General features: G+C 40.3%; 1 protein-coding gene across 3 annotated transcripts; it reads right to left on the bottom strand.

The window, feature by feature from the left end:
• Nucleotides 1-2,565: 2,565 nt before the first annotated feature.
• rnf122 (ring finger protein 122) lies at nt 2,566-18,754 on the bottom strand. 3 transcript variants are annotated; one of them, XM_041041359.1, is made up of 6 exons: nt 18,395-18,754; nt 13,180-13,336; nt 5,758-5,803; nt 5,630-5,671; nt 5,398-5,480; nt 2,566-4,419 (listed from the first exon to the last, which is right to left on the bottom strand). In XM_041041359.1, the coding sequence occupies exons 1-6, from the start codon at nt 18,417-18,419 to the stop codon at nt 4,305-4,307; spliced, it is 468 nt and encodes a 155-aa protein (XP_040897293.1). In that variant the 5' UTR covers nt 18,420-18,754; the 3' UTR covers nt 2,566-4,304. The 3 variants fall into 3 exon arrangements, with proteins under 3 accessions (XP_040897293.1, XP_040897294.1, XP_040897295.1); XM_041041360.1 differs by having other exon boundaries at nt 5,398-5,477; XM_041041361.1 differs by lacking the exon at nt 18,395-18,754 and adding an exon at nt 15,500-15,548.
• Between the last annotated feature and the right edge of the window lie 632 nt (nt 18,755-19,386).

The following is a 19,386-nucleotide window of genomic DNA, read 5'->3' as shown; positions in this document are numbered from 1 at the left end:
TCATTTCTTTTGGACTTTTTGGTGTTTGTGCCACTTTTAAGTGCAGAGATCATCACCAGAGTGTGGAAATTTCCTACAATGACCAAAAAAAAAAAAGTTAACCTCATGGAGGAGGTAAAGGAAAATCATAGTGATTCATCCTCTGGGGAATATCAATGTTAAAATTTCAGTCCATCTAAAAGTTGGTGACAGACATTCCCATCCCTACATCTATGCTGGCTAAAATGCAGTGGTTATAGAAAATGGTTTTTTTTAGCATTTTATCACAATATCTCACCATACCTCAAAGAATTTTAGTAAAAGACAGGAACAGAACATTGGAGACAAGGACATGAAAACAATAATAAAAAATCTAACAAATCCAATATAACTGGAGAGAGCAAACCAACCAGCATAGTCAGTCTTGTCCTGATGTGCCTCAGTGTTTCCGTGATCGGCTTATTTCGTTACTAGGCCACGCGCCCTGGTCTTGTTGCCGTTGGACTTGGTCAGGTTTCGTTCAGCTGCTGTAAAATGCACAGAAAGAGAAATAACCTGACCTTACATTCACTCTGAATGCCACGATGTTGAAGGTGGGAAGTGACAGAAACAAGCATTTCTCTGTCTCTCTCCACCCTGTGTGTGTGTGTGTGTTGCCATCATCAGTTTATTCACAGCACAGTTGGCTCTTTATTGCTCAGGTAGAGGCTGATCTCATGAAAGACTTGCTTATGTTTCCAGGTCCACCCAAGAGCAGTGTGTGTCTGCGTGTGTGCATGCATGTGTGCGTGTGTCTGTGTGTGCGTGCGCGTGTGTGAGGGAACATGTATTGGTGATTAGAGTTGCATGTATGCATGCAGACCCTTTTAAAGCAGTCCACCATTAGGATCAGTACTTTTAATAAAACATTTCAGCGCGTTTTGATCTCTGTATGCTAATCAAATCCTTCCACAGCATCAGTAGTTTTGCAGCTTAAATATTTTAGTTATGGTTGTAATCTTTCATCTCTAGTGGCTCATACAAAGTCCTTTCATCTATTTGAAATGACGGCAAAGCTTTCATCTCGCTGTCATTTCGGTTGAACACCTTACAGGCAGTAAATCACAATGGGTCATCAGATTTATGAGCTCTCATGAAACTGCAAAAAAACTGAGATCACAAGCTGAAACATGCAAACCTGACCACACAATACACAGTTTACATGCTTTAAGGTTGTAATTAAGGACAGAAAAGTTTTAAAAAGTTTCAATCATACTCACCAGCTGCTGTGAATCTCAGGAAAGTTATAATTGGATGTCCATTATCCTAAACTACTGTCACTATTTTAGGTTACAAAACAGCATCTTAATAGAGTTTGCAGGTGTTTGTCGTCTTGTAGGAAATCTCTTTTTGTTAGTGTTTTTTAAAAAAAGTGAGAGGTTGACTTGTTCAGAAACGATGAAGCAGCTCTCTGACTTGTCAAAATTGAAGGCTGAAGTGGCCTCACAGGACTGAACTGAACTACTGAGGACCTCCTCTCTCCCATCCTCTCTCCACTCAGTCTCCACCTTTTCCCAGCACCTCCCTCTCTCTCTTTTTCCATCAGACCCAGTCTTCCCCTACTATCCCTATGAGATCTCACACCATCTGCCTTCATCCTGAATTCCCTCTCAGGTCCTCCGAGGCACTGCTCTGCCCTTAAGTCTAATTAGAAGGCAACCGGAGTAAGGAATGCCCTTCAGACTTCGATGCTCTGCCACCTGCAATCTGTTGTGGGGAAATAGCTAGGTACCAGTCTGATCCCACCAATAGGATGGGGTCTTGCACATTTAATGAGGCGGCGTACAGATGGTCCTTGTTTTCATTTGGATGTCGACTCCTGAGCGCTGACTCCTCTAAATCTTAAGGTTTGCTACGTCTTTCTTGTGAATGGATCCTCAGTGCCCAGTATAAGTGCAATCCTTGTAATACAGTATTTAATAATTCATTGTTATTATTAAAGTTTTAAAGTTTTTCTGAAATGTGAGTGCTATTACACAGTGAAGTGGCTTAAAAATCAAGTCAAATATTTTTTGAAGGAAAAGACAAAGGTTTCAGGCAAGAAATAGAACTTGTTTTCTGTCTTAGTGCACTGCTTACTGTTATTTTATTACTACCATTATATTATTGTATTAAATGTTATTCCCACAAGTGGAATATTGCTAAATGTAGGTCCTTTGTGTTTCTGTCTTAGCATGAGATTTCTGGTTTGTTTACAAGTGGTCCCATGGACAACTTTAAAAAGCATCACATGTTCAGCACACCCCTGTTTTTTATCCACACTGATCAGCCGCAACCTTAAAACCGGTTACCACTTTTAATGTTGTGTCTGAATGGTGTGTATATATATTTATCAGGGTTGCAAACAAACAAGAAGAAATCTGGCAATACTTTGTTTGAAATCTCTAAGTATCTTCATTATCTGCCTTGAAGCAGTATTTAGTATTTATGTATAAACAAATCGAGGAAATACATTTTTTCTCCTGATGGTGGCGCCACATACATGACTACTGGGAAATTAGGAAACAAGGGAGGCTGCGCACAACCGACAACTGTATTTATTATTGTCTCAAGTTATTTACATCTGTTGGATTACAAAATGTGGAATGTGACCAGAGTGAACATTTCTCCTGCATGTGCTGAAAATGCAGCAGGACATTTTTTTTTCTTTTCTTGGCACGTGGATGTGAATTCAACAGCCTCAATTGTTTGTGTGTGTGTGTGTGTGTGTGTGTGGGTGTGTGGGTGTGTGCTCAGTGCAGGTGCCTTACTGTATCAAGACAATGTGCTTTGTGAGGTTTGTGCTCAATTTAGGCAGTGTTTTGCTTTCTGAATCACTGTAAATAACAACAACATAAAAAACTACAACCCAGGAATGTATAATAAAATCACCAGAAATAATGCCTCAAAAATGCTGTGTGTGAAAGTGAGATTTAGTTGCTTCCCAGGTGAATTCACAGAACAACACCGCGGGTCTGTACTGCTGCTTCCCTTGTCTCCAGATGAAGCAGCATTTCTGATACTTCATAGACTTTTATAAAACATTCACCACACCTGAAGACAAGGGATGTGCTGTGCTGCATTCAAGCCTTAATCTGACATTTTTTATAAGGACAGAGGCATGGAAACTTTTTTTTTTTTTTTTTGTGAATTCAAAGTGTAATATCTAAAAAAAAAAAAAAAAAGAAACCCCAAAAAACACATATTCCAACAAAGAACCAAACTGTTACAGTGAGAGGCAGGAGGAGTCAGTTCCTTCCATTTATATTAACACAATAAAACCAAGTCTGAACAATAAAACATCCCCGCATAAAAAAACACAACTGGAGCATGTACAGTATGTAGAACATACATGATATTACTGTAGATGTGGGCACCTGTTTGGATTTTACACTCAGTATCAGCAAAAGATCAGTTTTAAGAAAAAGATTTGATGAAAACACTGATTAATTTGCTACAAGTTGGCCACAGCTTGAGCCACTTCTTCTGGGTAATATGAATAATTTAGGTACTGATGAGATATTCCACCTTTTCCATTATTTTTTCCCCAGTGTAACTTCAGCCCTGTCTACAGTATTATTTTATTATTCTCTCCTGGCCTTTGTTAAACCCTTTCTCTACTGAATCTTTTTTATAAACTCTAAGAATTTGCTGTATTGTTAGCAGTGTAACTTCTGTTAACATGTCCTTGTGCTATTGCCAGGGATGTTGAGCAAAAAATATCAATTTGTCTGTGGCCTTGTCTCACAGCTCCTTGTCTGAAAGAATTCAAGATCCATTTTCCTCAGGAGTTTTGATAACCACAGCCACTATTGATATTTTTTTTGTATCAGTACCCACCGTGACATACAGCACCCGCACATGCTCAGAGGGGATCAGCGCCTCCTACCCAGCGCTTTCATCCTTCAACACTCATTTGTCCACATCTCTGTGAAAAATGCAACTGTGTCTCCTCCACTTCAGTGGTGCCATTAACCTCACTCGAGGCAACAAGAGAAGATGTGACGGGTCGGGTGGAGAGGGGGATGTTGAAAGGAGAGTGGTGGAGTGATGTGTGGGTGGCTGGAGATAATCTCTCAGACACCACAAGGTGTCGTGTTGCCATCTCGGAGATGGTTGCTAGGAAACAGCATCTTCAGAGTCTTCCTCTGGGTGGTAACTAGGTTACCCCAACTTACTATCATCATGTTGGTGTTTTGCGATGTTTTAACTGCAAAACAGTGTCCCTCTCCCTGTTGGTCACTAACTTATACCAGCTGGTTTGGCCGGGCTCCAGTGTCCCACCCAGACTGGTAGGTGTTGAGAGGTTACACCAGTTCATCCAGCAGAGTCCCTATGCTGTGGTGCTGCTCAGGGGGGCCGGCTATGGGTTTGTTGCACATGGGGCAGACGCAGCGAACCTCCAGCCACTTTACCAGACATCTGTGCAAAAGAACCCAGACAGGAGACATGAAGAGAAAAAGGCAAACTGAGATCCTCTTTCCCAAATTTGCAACAAGAGATCATGATTCATCTCACTCATTTTGACACGTGACACTGATCTAAACAAAAGACACACTTATGACCCATGAGAGCTTTTACTTAAGTAAAAGCAGCGGTACCACAGTATATAATATTCTATTAAATGTCCTGCCTTTATGAATTTACTTATGTTGGTAACAGTTGACATTCACAAATCTGATGTCAGTACAACTGACCACTGATTTTGCTGTGTTCCTCCAGCCAGTCTTTAAATATCATTGCATCTCTGTCATTTTGTTTTGCAGACCCACTTATGGCACAACCTGCCACCTCCAGGATGTTCAGGGAGATTCAACTGAGTTTCCATCAACCACCTGCTGGACTTACTCCACCAACACCACCAGTGTCTAGACTCCTGTACGGGTTAGTACCCTGGTAAAACGACTCCACCATGATAGATAGGGTTTAATCACCAGACACTTCACACATCTCTTCAAATCTTCCTTCTGTGTGCACTAAATAAGTCAAATAAATTCAGTTAATTCTTATTCCTCACTTTCAATTACTCTCTACTGGTTGATATGTCCAGATGTCAGCTGGGAAAAAAATGCTCTTCATGTTCATGAGGACTCTGAGGAAAGGAATACCTCAAAATAATACACCTAATAAGCATCAGCCATGCTTCTGCTATAAGATCTTACTAGAGGTACTACCTGACATCAACACAAAGCATGGGAGGACACTTCTCTCTTACACTGATTAGCAATGAGCAGGAAAAAGAAATATAAACATGAATGAATGTAAGCACTGTTGAACTGGAACTCCAGCAGTCAGGTATACTTATCCATCTAACTTATCATTGAACTTCAGATTGAACCATTTTCATTTAAACAAGCCCAAGCGGGTGCAAAGTGGCAACAAGGGCTCTCCTGTACTCACCTCCTGTGGAAAGCATGTTGGCATGGCAACACTCCCAGCTCGTCTTTCACTTTGAAGTCCTCCAGACACACAGCGCATGTCTGCTGCGTGAGTGACAAACAGGACAAAGTGAGAAAGGACAGTCATTTGATAAAAATATCATGGGTCATTTTTGGTAACAGTTTTAAGCTGTTGGCTCACTGAGAGTATTTAAAGGAACCTGTGTGGATGTACATGTAAATCACATTCTTACCCCATGAAGATTCAACTTTTTTGGATCTCCTTTTAAAACTACCTGTGGGGTAACAAAAACAAAATACGTATAAGAATGATTTTTTGATTTAGACCTTAAAATGTGAAAAGTATAAATCTCATGCTTACTTCTCTGTATCCAAACCGCTCACTCTGGGCTTGGTGTCGTAGTTTGCTGTGGATAAACAGAGAAAAAATACTAATAAATAACTTTGCTTGTACTTCCTCTTTAAACTGATGGTGGAAGTATTAATATCAGTTACTGAAATAAAAGCAGAAAATACTTCAAAATGAAAGTGAAAATTATTTTACATATTTACTCAACTACATTTAGCATTTGACAGCTGTAGTTATCAGTTGCCTTGATTGTGAATTAACATTCAAAACATGATTATCTTTGTTATAAACTACCAAACATTAGTTAAATTTAGCATCACTTCCACCAATTACAACAGTAAAAGGTTACTTATACACAAAAGCATCATTAATAACAATCCAGTACCACAATGGATTTCACTTCAATTCCACTAATATCTCTGGATTTAAAATTATAAATGCAGAACTAGATTTTTTTTCAGATTTTTTTTTAACTACTTGTATTAGTAATTTTGACATTGTGGTATTGCAAATGATCTGAAACTTGTTCCTCCACATGAAAACGCATGATGAAGCAGAATGATTGTCATAAAAATGTACTAAAACCTGTGTTAACTGATTTTTTTGGCCACAGAGGAAACAGCTGAAAACACAACACTGTAACATTTCCAAACTTGTTAGCAAACAGTTGCTTATTTACACATCAAGCAGTTACGGAGCAACATGTCCACCTGATTTGGCTTCCACCAACTCCTGAGGGACATATGCGGTTCTTAAGCTGCTAAATGCTCCACTATGTTCACCAGCTAGTAGCTAACTGTATCTATCTCCAGTTTGGTGCTAAGCAGGTAGGGTTTTTTTTAGAGCTGCAGCCAAAAAGTCTCTCACTGCTCTCATAATGTCGTTTTTGGCTACAGCAGACAGATGTTTTCAGTGAAAAAGCTCTAAAAGCTCACTGTACCCTGTCTGCTCAGCACCAACCAACAGAACGATGCAGTTAAGAAACTTGCTGGTGTACACAGAGGAGCATTTATCTGCTAAAGAGCCAGATATTTCCCTCAGGAGCTGATAGAGACCAAAAACAGAGCTAAAAGACCATGGATATTGGACTTTCATTTGTCAGGTTGCCAGAAACATGGCTCCAAATGAATGATAATGTTGCTCCATGTCTGCCGAATGTGTTGTTGACTATATCAACTTTATAGTGATGAAAAGTCAGTGTTGTGTTTAAAATATGTTACTGCTGCCCCCTAGTGACAAGAAAAAAACCCTGTGATTGCAGGTTTAAGTAAAAGGACAGATCTGTTATCACTAAAATATACTAACATGGTCAAAAATAAAGCTACTCATTATGAATATGGCCAGTTTCTGCATGTTATATTAGTGTGTTAGCATTAACGTGAGCACAATTTTAGTGTTCCAGTGGAATCCATTTTAACTAGTTTGCGGAGTTTAATCTATATATATGCATCATATTTTTATAAACATAAAATCTCAATCTCCAAAGTAAGTACCTGACTGAGAACTACAATAATTCCCTCTGAAATGTAGTGGATAAAGTACTGTGGCATTAAATGAAGGTATAAAGATAAAGATATCTGTATATTGATCCTAAGCTCCTAAGATCCTAACAGCAGGTCACTGGATTCAGGCTCAGATTTAAGCTTGTGTGGTTAAATAATGGGACTGTGAGTAACTGAAGCTGTGTAATTGCAGGGTTTGCTTTGATAATTAACCGTCTTTTCTAACAGCTACAATGGCCACACATCCATGGACAAATACACGTTCCTCTGCAGCAACACACACACATTGTTCACACAGTTAAGTAATCATGTAAGTACACACACACATGCTCTCACACACACACACACACACACAAACACAGCTAATGAGTATGTTGCCTCTTTGAATCCCTGCACCACCCCGAAAACCAACAATGGAGAGGAGATCTTTATCACTTGGCCAGCCCTGTCTGTTCAGGCGGTTATTTTTGGCCTCCTGTTTTTACACAACTAAACATAGACTCAAATGTCTATCACTGTTTGTGATTTGGGGCTGAAATTAAATGCAGCAAGAGCATCTGAGATGAAAGGTGTAAGCTTATTTATTTGTGGTCTGAGAAAAAAAACTCAAATCTGGGTGAGTCAGTGCTTCAAGTAAGGAAATTACAGTTATTCGTTGTTTTTGTCACTCGGTTTATTGTTTACACTGATTGCTGCTAACAATCTTCCATGTAGAACAATGTGAGGATACACGTTTTACATGTGTTGAGGTTTCCCATGCCTAGAGAATGATGTGAAGTGGGTGAAAGGGGGGGCATGACGGAGAGATTTTAGTGTTTAAGTTGAGCTATTGTGCCCAGTTTGCAAGAACAGAAAAATCCTCATACAGCTACAGTTGACCAGTTTTACTGTATGAATTAACAACTGAATTCCACAGGTGTACAGTATATGAATTTACAGTAACAACCTCTCATCAAAACTGTATGTTCCACACTGTAAAAAACAAAAAAGTTGAGAAAACTTGATCTATATCATTCAAACTTTAAATATTTGGACATCTACTAGCTCTGTGTTAAGTTGGTATTACCCAAATAATGAGTAATACATGAAAGTGCCAAGTCTCAGCTTTAATACTTGGTTTAAATAAATATAGAGAGAAAAATGTGGAAGATAAAGCCCCCTTAACACATAGAGCTTGAATTGCAAGGGTTCAAAAGTAATTGCACACTTATTGCATGCATGTAAAGAGGTGGCCATGCACGTGAAGAAGATAATCATGAGGTTAAAAAAAGGAAAAATCTATCAGAGAGATATCAAAGGTAGCTGGTTTGCCAAAATCAACAGCTGGGGACATTCTAAAAAAGCAGGTGAGCACAGGAAAAATAGAAAATGGCAAACAACCTGGTAGAGCCGAGGAACAGAAGTGTTGTGGATGAGCAGAAAATGATTTGCATGGTGAAAAAAAAAGTCACCTTTATGACTGACTGAGCAGCAAGTCAAGAATGCACTCCAGGATGTAGGCGGACATGTTTCCTTGTCAACGATTAAGAGAAGACTTCATAACCATAACCTCAGAGTATTCACCACAAGCCTCAAAAACAGAAAGGCCAGGATGCAGTTCACAAAAACATATAAAAATAAACCTGTAGAGATTTGGTAAAAAGTTCTATGGACTGACGAAATAAAAATTAACCTCTATCAAAATGATGGAAAGAGGAAAGCGTGGAGAAAAAAGAAGTAAAATCATCATGACCCAAAGCCACCACCTCATCTGTCAAACATGACAGTGGTTCTGTTATGGCTTGGTCATGTATGGCTGCCAAAAGGAAATGGCATAGAATGGTGACAGGATGAATGCAGAGGTGTACAGGAGCGTTCTGTGAAATCAGATTCAGCCACATGCACCAAAACTCAGAGGAGAACATTTCATCACCATCATTCAGCACAACAACGATCCTAAACATAAGGCCAAAGAAGCCAGAGGAGAGCTTTTCAGGGGAGGAGGAATATCCTTGTGGTGGATGGTTTTGTAATTATGAACCCACGAACAAAGCATGTCTTTCTGAGTTTTATTGTGACACTTGTAAGTGGGTTCAAACAGCCATCAAAAAACTTTCTGGCTGAGTGAGCAACTACTTCTTCTCTCAGTGTGTTTTTATAGATGCTCTAGTGAGACAAGAGTAACTGTGACTCGTCATCCTTGACACACAAAGGCATAAAGCATGCCGATACATTTTAAGACATCCTGCCATACGTGCTTAATAAGAATACTGTGGCTATTATTAGTTTACATCAGGCTGCACTTCATTAAGTACATTATCATTAACACTGTGTTTTGCTTTCGATCACAGTGTGAAGATGGTCTTGCGGGTGGTCTTGAGGTAAAACTCATAGTTCTTCTTTTATCCTTTGTACAACATCTCAAACATTCTCCTTAAACTTCTACAGACACATATCCTGTTGTCTGAACACATGTAGACAGGAGGGAGTTTTCAGCCCCCTCTCCAGGCTAGACTCCTTTATAACGAGTTTCTCTGTATTTAGTTTCCCAAACAATTTAATGGCCGAGTCAATCACACAATCTCAATCCGATTGATCACCATTCCACCTGTTGAAGACCAGGCTAAGAGCGGAGAGACCCCACATCAAGGAAACTGACACTTTTGTCCAAAGTGATGTTCAAATGAGGTACAGTCCAAACCACAGTAGATCAAGCAGATCAAGAAAAAGTTGTCATTATTCCAATGATACACTCCAGACTCCACAGTTTCACTGTCAGACTGTCGTAAAATAAATGAGCTCTACAGTCATGTGTATTGCTTTTGTATTTTTCCACAGACTTAAAAACACAGATTTAACCAACTTAACAGTTGTCCCTCTTCTGATAAGCTGCTAACTCTGTTTCACATGTGTCAGAAGATGACCTCCAGCCTGCCATTTCTGCTGCTATAGCATTTAGGAGATAACTGTCACTTTATTTTCTCAGGCTCTGTTTGTCCTCCAGCCCTCTGCAGTTAAGATAGTGCCTGTATGACCATTCCCAGTGTCACAGGGCTGCAGGAGATTTGAGAATTACTTTTAAATATTAGAAGTTTGACTGGGCACACTAAAAAGCCATGTTTCCTGTTGGCTAATGAACAACATTGTTAAGCTTTAAAAACTGCCTGTTGCTTTGGGATATGAACCCTAAGGAGATTTCACAGGTCCAGTCTGACAGTAAATGAAATGACTCACTGAATTTATTTGGGGAAAGACACTCTGGCAGCTTCACATCTCTGTTCCCAGTCCTTTTATTGTATAGCTAAAAACACCTGCAGCTTGCCCCTGCACCTTGTGGATCTCAAAATATCTCTCCGCCTAGCTGCTCTGTTATTGACTATAAACCCAATGCTGTTAAAGCAGATTGGGGTGTAGTCAAAGATATGATATTTTTGGTGTCTGTTTATGGCACCTTTGTGGTTTTGCACTCTTGTACATTCCAAGTACTTCTGTATACACCCCCACTTTGTGGCAATATTAGAAGAAGCAGAAAGGATCAGCAAACCTCACACTGATTTCAAGGCATTTCAGAAAACTTTATATAATTGCTTCATATAATTACAGGAGGACTCCTTACAGAGAAGAATCGAGACAGGCATAGATTTTTGCACCGTAATGTTAAAAATACCACAAACTTCCTGACACACAGGATTTAGCAAGAGCTTGTCTGAGTGGGATAATAGGAAACATGCTCCCAACAGAGAATGGCATTCATCACTCAGTATTCATCTGATGAATCACTTGGTCTATAAATGAATTCACAATCACACTCCTACCCGAGACTACCTTCAGCATGTTAATGGGGCCGAAGAAAAGTGACTCACTATGATTCATAGGCAAGTGCTTTAAAAGAAACAGGAAGGATCCGAGCTTTTCTGAAAGAGCTGACGGTCAATTTAGTGGTGAGCTCAGGCCAAACAAAACATCCAGGATTACAGAAATGTGCCTGACCTCATCACCACCACTTGGGTTTTTAGAAATCCAAAAATAAATACTGAGATGAGTTCTGGTTTTATGCTTAATGGATGCTTTTGTTAATACTTGATACTAATTAACTCAACATTTTTGCAAGGTTTTCTTCTCTCTAGGCAGTAACTACACTACAAAAATGTCACAAATATAAAAACTTACTCTAAATTGATGTCTGATTTAGGTTAGAGGTTTGCCTGAGAGATGAAACACAGGGATTCCCTGTATCTTAAATGACATCTGAGCAAATGCTATCTGCTGCAGAAGACGATCATGTGATACAACTGAAAGCTCCAGAACAGCTGCTGAATGGACCTTGAGGTGAGACTTTTTAGTCAGTTCCTTCCTTCCTTTATTCCTTTATTCCTTTACATCATCACCTTTTAAGTGGATATGGTGAACATGTTTAAAAATATTTATTTAAATATCTACACGTCCAGGAGATAGGGAGAAACATTAGAATTAATTTGGAGCCATGTCTATGGCCATCCAGTGAATATATATCTTATATTCATTCCCCTTCTAGCTCTGTTTTGGTCTCCACCTATTCCTGAGGATAATTATCAGGTTCTGTAGCTGCAAAATCCTACTTTATGATCACCAGCAAGTCTCCAAGTGTGTCTGTCTCCTGTTTGGTTTTAATTGTTATTATAAAATACTCATTATGGCCACATGAAATATATTAATAGTAAAAATAAAAAATAAAAACCCCAAAATACCCCAAAATGTTAGTTTTATATGTAGAACGAAATGATTGAAAGGCCCACAACAGCTCTAAACAGACCTTGTGCTAAGTTTTTTTTTTTCAGCTGGTGTTTTGAGGTCAAGAGTGAACTTTAAACCTCAGTGTTTTATGTTTTAACTGCAGCTAAAAGTTGATTAGATTGATGGCACTGTCAACTATTTCACTTGGTGCAGTTGCTAGGATTCAGTTATATCCAATTATAGAAACAGAATGAGCTGCACAGAAGGAAAATGTACAAAACTGAGCCAAAAGTGCCACATACTGAATACCAGCTACCACTGTTACCGAAAGGCATTTGTATTCTGATATTTCCATTTGTGTTTTGCTATGTTTTCCAGACAGCATGCTGTCTATGTATGTCTCCAGCCGACAGACGCGTCTTTTTTAATTGTTTGACATTTTGATATCACAGCTGATTTGGAGAGCAACTCAAAATCATATCGCATGCCAAAAATAGCTCATCACATCAGGAGATGTCAGGTAATTTACCAAATACAGATGCTTAATTATCCAGGAAGCTCAGATTAAAGAAAAACCAAACCCTACTGCAGGTGTTGATGTTTCCTGATGAGGTTTTGTACACCACAGACGTTCACGTGTGATGAGTTTGTGTACTCCCACTGTGTGCTATTCAGGCCGTGTTTATTCTGAGCACAGTGTCTCTGCAGTTTTCCTTGCTGCTGTCCTCACACATTGTGACAGGCTGCTTCCTGTTGCCTCATATCCCGTCCTTCAGACACAAACGTCCCCTCAACTCATCAGGGAGTTCACAGCCAGCAGCAGGAGAGGTCACCCTGTTCCTTTATTTTTTTCATACCTCCGTCCCTCCCTCACTGTGTTTCTGGTCTGCACACACAATCTCCCTACTGTGGAAGTTTATAAGGACAACAATGTCTGTTTGTCAGTCACTCCACCAGTCCAGTCCAGACTAAAATATCTCGACTCACTCACACTAAATGGTCACAGTAGCCAGATGCACCTTCATACTGGGAAGTGGATGAGCAAAGGCAACAGTTTCAGGCAGCTAGTTGGAGAATGAATCATGGTTTGACTTGAACTAACAAAGAAGAACCTTGCCTTCTTGATATTTGGGCAGATAGGACCTTCATCTTTACTATGTTTACTTTCTGGCTCCTGCTTTTCTTGTTTTTCTCTCCACATATTTCTTGCTTTTAATCACAAATTTCTGTTGCCCCTCACCTGATGAAGTAGCAGCAGAAGATGAGGCTCAAGATGAAGACAAATATGCCTGTTCCAAAGATGACCATGTAGATGTTCAGAGGCAGGTCCTGGAAGGTAATGGGTGGCATGGTGCACGACTTATTGGCGTAAACCAGTCCCAGACCACAGAAGCACCCTAAACAAAGACAGAGGAAACATTTAAAAACACATTTGCAGGAAGAACATAGTCAGGGGTGGAGACAAATGCAAAACACAAGTCAATGCAACTGTACATGGGCAGCTGAGGGTCAGACCTGCAGCTGTGTCCGCCTCCAATGCAAGCTTTGCTTGAAGCTTTAAACACAGACACAAAGGTTGAGGGAAAAGAGGTAGAGAAAGACAGGCACTGCACTTTCCTGTGATGGAAAATTAGTCTTTTCCAATGTTGTACTTAAACATGTTAAAACAGTTAATATGGTATCTAAGCAGCGTTTTATCTCTTAACATGACAGATCCACATGTCTTTGTCTGATTAGAGGTCAGTGTAGTTTAACAGCATTAAAGTAGACAGACGAGAAGGTAACAGTTAACCATAGTGGAGCCATGTCTATGGCCTCTTTAGTGAAATTAAAATGAAATATTTTCTGAGCACAGATGAAGTTTAGTTCCTCAGTGTTAAGACTTGCATAGCACTGACACTGAGGATCAGTGAGTGCAATTTGATTAAAATGGCAGCATTAAATCCCAACCACCAAACCAAAATCTTTTTAAATTAATCCATCTGTATCTTCTATGAGGAGGTGATTCATCCATGTACACTGCCAGTACATCACAGCTGCAGCAACCTAATGTTTTCATGTGCTGAAGTGAGTGTTTTTAGGAGAACTTTGCAGTGTGCTCCAATCCAAACAGATGGTTTTCCCATTAAAGGTGCCCTCCTTTGTCCCATCGCTTTTGCTTTGACACCACACTTCTGTGTGTGTTTGTTTTACCAAGAAAATAGCACTGCCCTCCGCTGAAGGTTTAAGAACAAATGTGGCATGACATCAGACAGAATGCAGTATGTGTGTGCGGTTTACAGTATTTAATGCGTTTGTGTTTATTATGTTATTTATCATGTATAAATACAGGAACAGAGAGAGGAACCACATATTTCCAGATCTCAAGAACCAAGGGAAAGACTGGTGCATAGAAACAGCTGTAGATTAGATGGACAGAGACAAAGAGATACAGAAAGCACACTTATGTTTTGTGTGTCTGTATGAGTAATGAGAGGTCAGTATCTGCATGTGAGAGGGCGCTTTGTGAGATCAGGGTCACGCTAACCCAGTGAGCGATAGTGAATCAGCGCTAACACAGGACCAATCGGCGTCTGTTGATACGAACCTCTCAGGAGGCCGTGTGCCACAGAGGGCCGAGAGAGTCTGCAGGTTTTCATTTTGATCAAACACTACGCCAGCCGATTTCACTTTTTAGCACACCTTCACCCAGAGACAAACTGCTAATCAGTGAAATCAGCTGGTGCATTGTTTAATCATAGTTAAGAGCTCCAAACTCTTGGCCTTCCAAACCACACAACAGCAACTTATCTTACTGCAGGAACTAACTCTACAGTATGAAACTGTACAGCTAGAATTTTAGAGGATAAATAGATGGACGAGTAGATGGATAGATAGAAAGACAGAGGAGAGGACAGATGGTTGGATAAAGGACAGATAGAAGGATGGATGATGATAAATGGATAAATGAACAGAAAGAAATGGACAAACAGGTGGATGGATGGATGGACAGGTGGAAGGAAGGATGAACAGATGAAAGGATGGATCGATGGATGACAGATAGACAGACTGGTGGATGAACAGATGGACGGACAGACTGGTGGATGGATGGATGGATGGAGAGGAGGATAGAAAGAAAGAAAGATGAATCGACACATGGACAGACAGATGAACAGACAAAGGGATGGACTGACAGACTGGTGGATGAATGGATGGATGGATGAACAGACAGATGAAAAGATGGGTAAATGGACAGACGGACAAAGAGATGTATAGATGACAAACAGCCAGATGGAAAAAACAGATGAATTGATGAACAGACAAACGATGGTGGAACACGTAGAAGGATGGATGGTTGAATGGACAAAAGGATGGATGAGGGGATGAATGCATGGATGGATGGAGACCTTTACCAATTTCATTTCCCTGTGATGGGTATTGTTTTCTTGGGGCACAGTTTTTGGATCGATCCTGGTATTTCTAGTCACTCCTGCAGCCAAAGTAACACGTTGACATTTCTATTTGACATTTCTCCCACCTCACGGTGGAAATTGCAGTATGAGACGATCAATACTTCCCACCTCTTAGTTCCACTCTCTCCGAATGACCAGTGATGCTCCATTAATCGAGGATCTTCATTGATAGCTGTACGTTCCACTGTTAAAAGAGACTGCACTCAGCACGAGGCGATCATTAACAAAGATGCTGACGTTTGCATGAGCCTCAATCAACACCGTCAACATGAGAGTGTGAATTAAATACAATAAAACTGATCGAAGAACGTGGAGAGCTGTAGCCAGGATTTTACATATATCCAGGTCATGGGTCAAAATTCCTACCCCCTTAAGAAATTTTTGGCTAGTCGCCAACCAAAAAAATTTCAGTGTCTTAAATAGAAACTTAATTTTGCATTAAAACAGTCTGAAGAGGTCAAAACTCCAGCAACACTTTTACTATAAAGACCTGTGGTAGAAAGTAACTAAGTGCATTCACTCAAGTACTGTACTTGAGTACAATTTTCAGGTACACATATTCACTTGAGTATTTCCATAAATTTTAGATTTATAGATATATATCACACAGATATATTTTACATAAAAATATATATAATAAGCTTATAAAACAGTTACAACAACAACAGTTACAAATTTAATAATATCACATAATGGTCTTTTACTTTCACAATTAAGTTGTTTTTTACACTACATATGTTGCTGGAGTTTTTGGGATCTCCAGACAGTTTCCCTTCCCCATACACAGTCAAATGTCATAAAATGGAAACTCCTTTTCATGAGATCAGATCTTCCATAATACTAGAAAATCAGTGTCCACAATGGTAGCTAGACACGTGAAGTTAGGTGTGTAGACATAATTTTCTCTATTATGTTTACATTTGTCAGACAATCGGCTTCACGACGATCATCAGCAGACAAAGAAACACACACAGTGAGGGGGGGGGGGGGGGGGAGTACATGTCTCTGTTCCTGTATTCATGTCACTGCACATGCACAAATCACCTGTGAAGCTGCTGCAGATTCACAGTCCAAATCTGGGTCATTTGTATTCAAGTCTTCATGTGTGCATTCATCATGTCACGACTCTCTGTACAGATGGGCACTCGTGTCTTCCTCCTCCACCTTTGTATGTATGGAGACCAGACAGCTATATAGGATATTTTGCTTTGGGTGGAGCCCCACATGGCCACTGACCTATATATTGGCACACTCAGGAAGCACCCCGTTGCCATGGCACCGAGAGTCGCAGATGCAGAAAAAGGATGAAGGCTAGCTAGCGAAAGTTCTGATTTTGAGGACAGAGAGAATCTGAGTCAGTCATATTGAGTTTCAGCTGTGACAGACTCTTGTGTTGTTGTTCAGAAAGGCAGGAAAGTCCCTCTGTGATTTGCTAGAGCTGTAAAATACCTCGAATATGGCAGCTTCCCTGACAGCTCCTATGAGATGCCTGGTGGGGTTTTGTCCTATATACGCTGCACACACACAAAGCTGCATCGTCTTCCTCAGCTGCTGCTGCTGCTTGCACTAAAGACAGAACTTCCCATCAAATATTCAGCAGTTCACATGGGGGGAAACACTCAAGCCTGCCTGCATGGCTGCTGCTGGTTTTCAGGAAGAAAGTAGGTTGGACCTAAAACTCCCCATCACATGCATGACATGCATGACATGTGTTACACATAAACACTGGAACAAATAGGCATGATTACAGATACACTGATACACAAAGCAGACACTGAGCTGTGGCTGCCTGATACTGCTTCATATTTCAGCAGAATGTCACTCTTTGATACTGTGTTACTGTGTGTGTGTGTGTGTGTTTGTACTATTTCCCCTATGAATAGCAGGGGAGTTGGGCAGTACAAAGGGAGTAATTGTTCTCGTCTGAACACCGCCAACAGTCCATCGAGGAGGAGGCTGTGGCTGCTGCACTTATACAGGCGAAGTCAGAGGAAAAAGACCACTAATCCATCATCCTCGCCAGGTCTCACCGTGACAATGAGAAGCACTGACGCACCATTTCCCTGCAATGAAAGGTCTCATTTCCTCTAAGCACAACTGATGCGCCTCTGCACCCAAAAAACAGCCGTTTCCAACAAGACAGAGAAGTTGTTCAGACTTTTGAAGATAATTGGTCGAGGCCAAGAAGAGTGTAAGTGAGAGACTGCCGATAGAGTCTGTCAATGTAAACAAGATTATCCAGACAGGTAAATGTTATACAGACAGAACAATAACTGGCCTTGTGTAGCTCTCAATTGGAATTAATTTAGATGGAAATAAAGGATTCTATTGATCAAGCAGTCTCTTATTCCTACCAATCAATTCGGAAATTAAACTTTCAGATAATCAGTGTTTTAAGATATTCTTCAAAGCAAAGGTATAGGTCCTTTGAAGAAAAATAATAGATATAATGTAGGTAAGTTAAAGTATAGTCAATAAGCATGTGACTTTAAGTACTATTTAGCATTCATAAGCAGTACACTAAACATTTAATGAATGGTTTACAACACATTATAATGTAAACCTGCCATTTATCTTCTCAGTTTCTCTATTGTTGTTATTATTTCCCTCAGCCCAAGAGATGTATTCAAATGCCTTAAGTCCAAAATAACAGTGATTCAGTTTACAACATTAAGATGATTCAAATCCTCTCATCTGAGAGGCTGGAACCAGGGACTGAGGTGATAAAAATACAGTGTTACAGGGCAATTCACTATTAAGCATCACACAAGTCTTAATAGGAGTGCTTTTGTTTTTCTTTAGTATAGACAAATGGTCTTTTCTCACACTGGAAATGTCTAAATTTAGATGACACTGGAGTGAACCACAGACTAAACAGTCTCTTTCTGTAATCTGCCCTGAGAGATTCACTCCCCTGAAATAACACTGTACTGCACTTTTTTTTTTTTAAATAGCACAGGCCTGGAACAAACACAGCTCTCACAATATAAAATGACTGCTCACCGTTACACCACTGAAACGGGTGCATCAATGCGCCAGAGGGAGTCCTTGCCGGCGGGATCCGAGTCGTGTTTACCAACAAGCTGCAGCCGCCTGTGCAGATGGATGACCGCAACAAAGTGCCCAAGCAGAGCCAGTGCCCGTGTGTGCCAGCAGTGTGAAAGGTGAGCGAGACAATATCACCTGTTCAAAAAAAAAAAGGTGGTAAAAGACGAATAAAAAGGATGGATAAAAAGCGAAAGTTGAAGCGTTTTTATGTCATATTATTTAGGCGCTGGTTCATCGCTACAGATTAAAAAATGAGAACTGTTGATGTGGATTTCCCCCCTCCCGCTTCTCCTCGCTGTGGCTGTTTTGACTCTGTTATTAATAGACGGCATATAACACTGACCCAGCAGCAGCAGCATCTGTGCGAGAGGGGAAAACTAGAGCACTGGCTCGATTTTCCTACTCCCGCCCCTCCGCACACGCGACTGACGCGCGGCGAGACCAATCCCCGGCCTACCTGGGTCTGCGTGTGTCGCGACGGCCCTGCTGGACTGACTGCGTGTGTTTTCTGCCAGTAATCATCATCATCGTCACCACCATCATCAGCATTTACTTATGCGTGAGTGTTTTACAAGAAAATTAATTAAGGGACAAAAAGCAGTGGCAAGACCTAAAAAACACTGAGGTTATGAGTCTACATCTTCTTTCTTACAGGGCTCGATTAACCCTCTAAGAGGTTCTGGGGCAAAATCAGCTGTGGGCCCCCAGTGGCCCACTTTATTTCTCCCACACTTTATATTCCATAATCTATCAATCCACCCAACGTAATCAGCAACTATGCTGATGATTGATAAAGTCATAAATGCCGAAGATGACCTGTTTTCTTTACTGTAAAACATCATACAGGAATTCAGTGGAATCAGCTGATGTTTCTCATTCACTTGACATAAATATATAATTTAATTCAATACCTAAAGTACAGATTTGTTTTTTTCTCAGTTCAGTGA

Source organism: Toxotes jaculatrix, chromosome 7, assembly GCF_017976425.1.
Source record: "Toxotes jaculatrix isolate fToxJac2 chromosome 7, fToxJac2.pri, whole genome shotgun sequence".
Taxonomy (NCBI): Eukaryota; Metazoa; Chordata; class Actinopteri; family Toxotidae; genus Toxotes; species Toxotes jaculatrix.
The sequence above is the reverse complement of the archived record's forward strand: the minus strand, read 5'-3'. Positions and strand labels throughout refer to the sequence as shown.